The sequence below is a fragment of the Haemaphysalis longicornis genome, unplaced genomic scaffold (assembly GCF_048455015.1).
Source record: "Haemaphysalis longicornis isolate Haplotype H1 unplaced genomic scaffold, Haemaphysalis longicornis Haplotype H1 scaffold_16, whole genome shotgun sequence".
Lineage (NCBI taxonomy): Eukaryota > Metazoa > Arthropoda > Arachnida > Ixodida > Ixodidae > Haemaphysalis > Haemaphysalis longicornis.
The window spans coordinates 1,253,601-1,262,384 of NW_027526266.1; the positions used below are offsets into that span (position 1 = coordinate 1,253,601).

At 45.6% G+C, this 8,784-nt stretch overlaps 1 protein-coding gene across 1 annotated transcript; it reads left to right on the forward strand.

Moving 5' to 3' along the window:
• The first annotated feature begins 2,122 nt into the window (after positions 1-2,122).
• Positions 2,123-3,694, forward strand: LOC144166153 (uncharacterized). The gene has a single exon (XM_077695759.1). The coding sequence runs from the start codon at positions 2,220-2,222 to the stop codon at positions 3,396-3,398; it is 1,179 nt and encodes a 392-aa protein (XP_077551885.1). The 5' UTR covers positions 2,123-2,219; the 3' UTR covers positions 3,399-3,694.
• The last annotated feature ends 5,090 nt before the right edge of the window (positions 3,695-8,784 follow it).

The window sequence follows — 8,784 nt, forward strand, 5'->3', positions numbered from 1 at the left end:
AGCACTAATAAGGGCTGTAAATATCGTGTCTATGCACACTACAGTTAAAACGTAAATGGCGCACAAGTGTGAAGAAAAAACTAAAACACTCTGAGTTCAGAGGCCTATTAAAAAAAAAACACTTCTTCGATTTTGCTGAAATTCTCCCCAGATGTTAATCTGGGAATGTACTTCAACGATCATTAAAAACATGTTGCATCATTTTGTTCCTGACGCGCCTACAGAGCGAGAAAAAAGCCTGGTCGGCCAGGTCTTCACAAGATCCTGAGACACGAAACAGTGAGAGCAACTTCCAGTGAATGTGCAGAAATTTGATAATTTTTTATACCAAAGGCAAACGATTACTTATTGATAGTATTACCGAGAATTCAGAAGCGAAACGGAAATTTTTATGTGAATTTTGGAACGAAAATAAACAATGTGCGCACCGCCAAACGTGTACTCTTCGAAGAAAAAACGGAGGAACTCCAGATTCACGCGCAAAAAAAAAAAAATGCTTCTGCGAGTTTTATGAAGCTTTCCACAGATATTTTCCTGCTAATTTACTTGCGTGAGCCCTAGAAATATCGTGCGTCATTCTAAGCACAGCGCGGATACAGTCGTGCGGTGGCGAAACCGCTGCAATGTATGGTGGCAAAACGCGCAATTTGAAGGTCTTCGGGTCTATTTTTATAGCTTCCTCTAGATTTCCCCAACCGCGGTCACTCTTTGTCTTACATTATCAATGCCCTTTTTTGTGCGCACTGCTGCCGTGATGCGCTATATTTGGTTCATAAGATCAGCTATTTGACAAGGTTCACGCAGTCTTGTTTTTTAACTAGCCTGGACGTAACTTTCGTTCGCCTGAAATCAAAGGTTCAACGGAAGCCCGTCCGGTCGGCAGCACACATGGCAAGTATTAAAAACGGACATCGGCCACACACGACCTCGGCGCGGGTAACGTCTCCAGGTAGGGCGCCCCTCTTCGGTCCTTCTCCGGACACACTGGTTCAATTACCGAATTAGCGACCAAACAGGAAGGCAAACGCCCTTGAGCCCGGTGGGGTCCGGGACGACACATGTGGGATCTTCATTTTTTTGTTTGAGTCGAGTATTTTCTGGGCTTATTCAACCGTATGCGGGGGCGGGGACTTGGCTGACAGAAAGAGCGAAAGAGGGGACTGGAAGAAGAGGGGCTGCATGTGTTGGAACGGTTACAAGTTTTCAGTTCTGTCACACCGGGAGAGTGCCTCGCGCTGCCTCCCCACTATTTGACTACGGTCGCATTTTAATCTTCATTTTATCACTTCTTATTATTCCTTTTATGTATTCTGATTTTATTATTCTTTTTGTATATATTTAGCTTGTTACTCAGTCTCTTTTGTGTTTCATCTTGTTCGTTATTTTCCTGCTCAATGGCTGCGAAGACTAGCTTTCATCGAGTGCATTGTGCGGACTATCTCGACAAGCATCGACGGAGGATACCGCAGAAACGAAACTTTCGCAGTGTTAAAGACCTGGACATCAGCGCCCTGAAACGCCTTTTGGGCCCGGACAACTTCAAGAAAGTGAGTGAAGATGATTACTTGTGTCAGCACTGCTTCATGCAGTTTACTAAAGACATTTCTCTGCAAACGTCTGAGCCTGACGCCGACATTTTTGTGACTGCCGAGGAAGCTGTGGAGCACCTGAACCTTGGCGTACTTCTTCCTGAAGTGTCTCCACTGAAACCGCCAAGTGCAGTGAGAAAACGGTACAGACCAACTTATGCCAAACGAAAGCAAAGGGAATTGGAGCAAGCTGTGACCAAAAAAGTGCGCTCGAGCCTGGACGCCGCATATAACGCGCAGACTGCATCTGGCTCAACAGAGAAAAAGTGCTTCACCTGCGCGGAGTTCAACCACAACTTTCGACAAGCTTTTGTAACTGCTACATCCTCCAGGGAGCGTTGCCAGCTGCTCACGTTGCTGCCGTCATCCCTCAAGAAGAACGAAGTACAAAAGATCATTCCGGAAGCTTCTATGTACCTGATCAACAAGTCCCGGAAGTTGAGGGAAAAGCACGGCGTATGGTATCAGCCGGACCCGTACACGAGGCAAAGGGTGAGTCAGGACTGCATATCCACGGCATGTGAATTCTTCACGAAAGATGAGCTGGAGTGTTCGAGACAAAGTCCGAATAAGAAAGACGTCATCTCGGTTGTGCGTGACGGAGAAAAAACTCTTGTAACGAAACGCTTCATGACACGATCAATTCGAGAAGCGTTCCGCATTTACAAGGAACGAAATCCTGACTCGAGCATTGGGCTAACGAAGTTTTACTCGTTGCGGCCTCGTTGGGTCAAATGTAGTCCTCAGCAAGAAGTGTGTGTCTGCGTCTACTGCGCCAACTACGAACTCTATGTTGCCGCTGTGGAAAACGCTAGCAACTCAAAATTAGATGCCAGTGGATTGATCGCTGCATTCCTCTGCACTCCGGCATCAGACAACTGCTTCTTAGGGGAGTGCGACAAGTGCCCAAAAGGAGAGTCCCTGACGCTCGAAACACTAAATATCCCCGAAGAAGAAGACATTGTGGTTGCCACGTGGGAGTCCGGCGACCTTGTGAAGAAGACCCTTGACCCTTCAGCATTCCTGAGGGGACTCCGAGTATCACTGGCCACATGGATCGTGCACAATCACATCCGAAAGACCCAGGGAGCTGCCATCCACAATGAAAAGAAATGCGAACAGCGAGGAAGCGTGGTGTTTCACTTTGATTTTGCCGAAAATTGGACTGTCATCCTTCCCGACGAGGTACAAAGCTACCACTGGCATAAAACCCAAGTATCGATATTCACATGTGTGGTGACGACCCGAAAAAACAGTCATAGTTTTGTCGTTGCAAGCGATGACGTCTGCCATGACTCTGCGCATGCCTGCTTGGCTTTAGAAAAAATCAGGCTGTGGGTAGACGACAATCTCCCACTGTACTCCAAGGTGACTTATGTGAGTGACGGAGCTGCCAGTCACTTTAAAAACAGGTACCAGCTTTATGAGTTGGGAAAGAGCGACGTGCCTGAAACGCAATGGATATTCTCCGCAACAGGGCACGGAAAAAATGCCTGCGACGGAGTTGGGGGAATCGTCAAACACCAGGCGACACTTTACAACCTAAGAGAACCACTAAGAAATGCGATTCAGACGGCAAAAGACATGGTAACTGTGTTGTCTGAGAAGATCAAGGGCGTTCACTTCATATACCTCGAAGGGAACGAAGTTTCCAGCTATCGCGAAACAAAAAAGGAAGAATGGCGAACAGTGCGTGCCTTTCCCGGCATACAGTCCTGGCACGTGTGGCGTTTAAGGAAGTCATCAGAAGCAGGTATATGCGAACTATACGCAGCGCGGACTGTTTGTGCCCCTTTGAGGAAACTGTGAACATTAATGCAGCAAGCAACGTGTAAATAAACAGCTAGTAGCTGCACGGTATTAATGGGGTGCCGATGGAGCGCTGTCATGTCAAACGTTGACTTCGTTAATGTCACTTGGCTATTCTATACTCCTTATCTCAGAAGATATTCTGCCCTTTCTACAAAATAAATAAAGGAAATCTGCAGAAAGTCACAATCGTCGTTTTATGTCTCAGCTCCTTGTGACGAGCATGCTTGACAAGGCTCTTTGGCTTTTCGGTGGTCAAAATAATGCGAGTTTTTTTAATGGCTCACGCAAGTAAATTAGGAGGAAAATATCTGTGAAAAGCTTCATATAACTCGAGGAAGCGCTTTTTTTAATGCGCATGAATCTGGATTTCCTCCGGTTTTTCTACGAAGAGTACACGTTTGGCGGTGCGCAGATTGTTTATTTTCGTTCCAAAATTCACATAAAAATTTCAGTTTCGCTTCTGAATTCTCTGTAATACTATCAATAAGTAATCCTTTGCCTTTAGTACAAACAAATTATCAAATGTCTGCACATTCACTGGAAGTTGCTCTCACTGTTTCGTGTCTCAGGATCTTGTGAAGACCTGGCCGACCAGGCTTTTTTCTCGCGCTGTAGGCGCGTCAGGAACAAAATGATGCAACATTTTTTTAATGATAATTGAAGTACATTCGTAGGTTAATATCTTCGGAGAATTTCAGCAAAATCGAAGAAGTGTTTTTTTTTAATAAGCCTCTGAACTCGGAGTGTTTTAGTTTTTTCTTCACACTTGTGCGCCATTTACTTTTTAACCGTAGTGTGCATAGACACCATATTTATAGCCCTTATTTGTGCTTGCCAGGAGCAGCCCTCACTCAAATTTGAACGCTCTAGCTCCATTACTTACGATAATACTGGCCCTCAAAGTACAGAACAAAATGCGCTCTGAGCAAGATTTGGATATTTATTACAAAAAATGTATGTATTTCTAGCCAACGATATTTTCGGCGCGAAATGTACACCAGGCGTAGATTACGCATAAAAATTACCATCCCCGCCTGATTAGCATATTTTTTGGTAGACGTCGCTAAACTTGGCCGCGGCGCAGGGGCAGGTAGCGGCCGGGGTCCACGCGGGAGGGTTCAAAATTTTTTTTCAGTCGGCCAGAATTTTTTCCGCCGAAAATATTTGTGAATCCGCACATTACATCCATGCGGGAATGAGGTAAAAAAATTCCAAGCGAATTGAAGAGGTCGACCAGCCATGCTTTGTTCGATCTTATCTGAAATGACCAAGTAGCTGCCATATTCTTTACCATACCGTGACAAAAGAAGCTGTTTATCGCCCAATCCGATACTTTAATCCGTCGATGTTTTTAAATAGCAAAAACAGGAGTAGACGATGAAAAATGGTGCAACAGTGCATCACTAGATCCGCAAAGCCTTGCAGTACAGCCCTAAAGATTTCGATGATATGGGTGAGCGCCATTATGCGTTGGCACATCCTTTTATCTTCGTATAAAGCGGCGAAAGGAGACAGGCAAATTCGCATGTGCACAACGATGCCGCTAGTGAAACCGTCATCTGCTAAACTGCTCTCGCAAGTGAGACAAAGTTTCTTTCCCATTGTAGTCAGCCGCCCTTCTTCGTTGCCGTAATCAAGGCGCACACGAAATCGCTGTCACGGCCCGGTAGAGAAGATAGCGGTTACCAGCGGAAAAAGGTTGTGTCGTTCTACCAAGAAAAGTGTTTTGCACAAGACCGATTTGCAAAAGACGGTTGCAATCGCAGGTTCTCTTTACGTATGCGACTAGTAGTGACTAGCCTTCCGGTTTTCTTCACGGTTTCTTTCGGTGTAAGTCGATGCCGGAAAATACCGGTTGACGCTCCAGCCAAAATAGAGCGTTCTAGCTGAACATTTCTCATGATGATGAGCGTTGGCATTCCTTGTCGCAGCGACAGCTATGGCAAAGTGCGGCAAACAAAAGTGATTTCCTCAAAAAGTAGGTATTAAAACGCGTAAACAAAACAAATAGTAAAATCAGTAAAGGCAGTACTGACAAATGGTGCATAGGGCCAGTTTTGATTATCCATGCTAAGAAATGAGGTTTAAAAGCTTAACATCTGAGAAATTCTTAAAAACGAGTTTTAGAGAAACCGTGGCCCGAAACTGTCACTCGAAAACAACGGTGGGTGTAGCCGAATGTGTTATCGGTAGACTTCTCTGAAGCTTTTGTGTCGTGTTGTGTAGAGGGGCTTGAATGTGAGTAGGATGTGGACTACGAACAGGCCCTCCTCACACATACTACACACAGGTCTTGGAGACCCAGTGAGCCAGTGTGAGTGCTTTCCATGCGTGTGGCCTATTCGTAACCTAGCCAAAGCAACTGCCGTGTGTCTGTTGCGTGTGTCCGTAGTGTATAGTCATAAGTGTCGCTTCATTAGGTGTAAGTTGTCTATCTCAGCGTTCCACTCTGTTTGCCAAGTATTGCGAAAGCGCTTTCTTCGTTGTGGCTTCAGGTCAGTATAGGGTGCTGTTGGTACGTGCAGTGTATTTGTAGCTGCAGCAGTAGCGGCCATGTGAACAGAATTCTCATTCCCCCCGATCCCAGAGTTCCGAGGCAGCCAATACACAGTTTCGAGATTCGAAGCTAATGCAGACAATATTCGAAGCATATGATTAGAACCATATGCAGAGATAATGGTCTTTAGGACGAAATTGGTGACGCAGTTCTCTTAAGACTTTCTGGATGACAGTGTTTGCACCACACTGAACGATTTGTTGTAAATTACCAACCTAAGGATAATATGCTCAACGATATCGCTTGCAACAAGGAAAATGGCACACGCCTCCACCGTAAAAATACTGGCGTTTATATTGATGATTCTTGTTGCAGTAAAACTGAGACCGTGCGCCGCAAACAACGTGGTGGAAGATGTTCTGGACGCATCGCTGTTTCTGCACAGTGATATTTCCGCTGCAAAAACAAGACGAGCTGCAGAATTGAATTTCTTTGAAGTGCAGAAATGACTGGCGGATTTAAACAAATCGGGGGCGAGGACGTATTATTACCACAAGTTTAAAAAGGATGGTTATTCATTTGTAAATTTTGAAATGCGTATAACAACTAAGCATAGCTTCGCTGGCGTAATAAGCATCATTTCTCACACTGGGCGTATAGACCCTGAACAGGGCTAGTAGAGAATCCGCCCCTTGAAAGGCGAAGTCCAAAGTGCAACACTGGGTCGAGCATTTTGAATGCTAATTTTGTTTCTGACGCATAGACCACACTCCCAACATTTAGGCGAGATCCCGCTAGACTGGTAAAAACAGGCAAGATGAGTTGTTAGTCTGCACCATATGACTGGTGAGTCAGGATTTTAGTAATGTTGATTGCCTGTAGGCTTTTCTGTTTTAGTTTGTTGTGATTATGAAATATGAGTTGTCCATCTAAAAATACATCCAGAAACTTGTGTTCTTGTTTTAGATGAACAAAAGTTTAATGTCAGGATCTTCATGGATCCCGCGCTTCTTCTAAAATACGAGGCTGGTATTCTTTGTAGGATCCAGTTTGAACCTATTGCCATCTGCCCAGCGAGCGTGTTCATTAACGGCAAGCTGGACCTAACGTTCGGGAATGGAAAGATGGGAGGATTTGAAAGATACAGCGCATCGTCTACGTACATACAGTAAGAGATTGTTCAAGCCAGTGCTGTGCCCAGTTAGTTCACTTATACTATAAGCAAGATGCAGCTCAATACTCATCCCCGAAGCACACTGTTTTCTTGTGCATGAACTGGGAAAGCGCAAAAACTACCCTCTCCCGAAATGTACTGTTAGACAAGTAGCTGTCAGGTGTGTTTAGGATGTTACCTGATAATATATTACCCAAAATTATGAATGTGAGATATTCGTGCCAACTGTCTCGTTTTGCTTCACGGCCTACGCTCTTCCAAAATTATTTTTCCGTTTAAAGGAGATGAATTTCTGCACGCCTGTTGCCTAAGAAGAATATCCCACGCCTTGTTCTGGGCCTTTCGCGCTCGCCTATAGTCCTGATTCTAGCACGGCCTCCATGAATTGCATGGGACTGCAGAGATGTAGGGAATAACTTTTCGGCATGGTCGAGGATGAGCGCCGTGACGAGTTGGGCTCCTTCCACACTTTTAGGTGTGTAATGCATGTGTGGTGTAGCTGCGATGTTTTTTTTAAATGTACTATTGTTGGGTCTTGTTTTATTTAACCTTTTAGGGACAGTTGAACTGTTTCAATGTTTATCTATGTATGTTAGTGAAAGGGCAAGTGGTTACTACCTAACGGGTCTGTCCTCACGCCCCACTCAAGCGACGGAAAGAGATCTGCAGACCCTAAGGCTCCCCGCACGGGGCACCTTGAGTAGTCTTGGTGACGGTGTTGGCGACACCGCGGACCCCGAGCACCCACACTCACGCTGTAACCGACCGTGGGAATGGGTTTTAAAGTGAAGAGTAGAAACCTCAAACGGTGGCTGTCGAAGCCCAGGTCAAGCTCCGGTGGATGTGATGGGCGCCGGGACCTATTTGACCGTCAGTGTAAAGTCAAAGAAGAAAGTACCCCCGTCCCCTGCTTCTATACATGCTCTATGGTATTTTGAAACCCCCTCCAAACGTGATCGGTCCCTGAAAAGGGGCCGCACCGAAGTATCTTTTCCTCCGTTGCAATCAATCTCGCTCCCAAAGCCCGATAATTTCTCGCGCTTTCTGATCATGGAATCTCTTGATAAGACAAAACGAATTACTTCCCAGTTCGTGTTTCTAATCTCCAAGTATTTTGAAAGCCTTGTCGGAAAGTCGTACATGGCAAAGAAACTGAAAACGGGAGAACTTTTGATTGAGGTAGACAACAAACAGCAGTCCGCAAACCTCCTTTCACAAACGCGCATGGTCAATGTTGACATCAAGATCACGCCTCATCGCAACCTTAAAAGGACACTGAAGTGATTTGTAAACATTGCGGGATTACTAGCGCAAATTGTAGTCCGGAGTCCGTAGGCATTGTTTCGACCACTCTGGCCGCGTTTACGCGAATTTATTTAGTAGAAAAATCAATTCGAAAATGCTGTCCTCCTCTCTTTACGCTCGCCCATTTTCTGTGGCGTTTTTGTGTGACGTCAGCAGGAGATGAGCTGGAAAATGGCTGCGCTACTGCACGGTTCGCCGACCAGCCGACCTACCTATCGAGTCAGTCGGCCCAGCGTTTCGTCCGCCGGCCGCCGACGGGTCGTCGCTATTCGCTCGCTCAATTGAAACTAAGCCACAACACCTTTGTGAATAAAAGAATGTGCCTTTCCTTACTTTGTTAGTTTGTACACTGTGTCAAACTCAGAGTCCGGGTCGCTCCACACAAGTGCACATGCGACGCTTCGCTG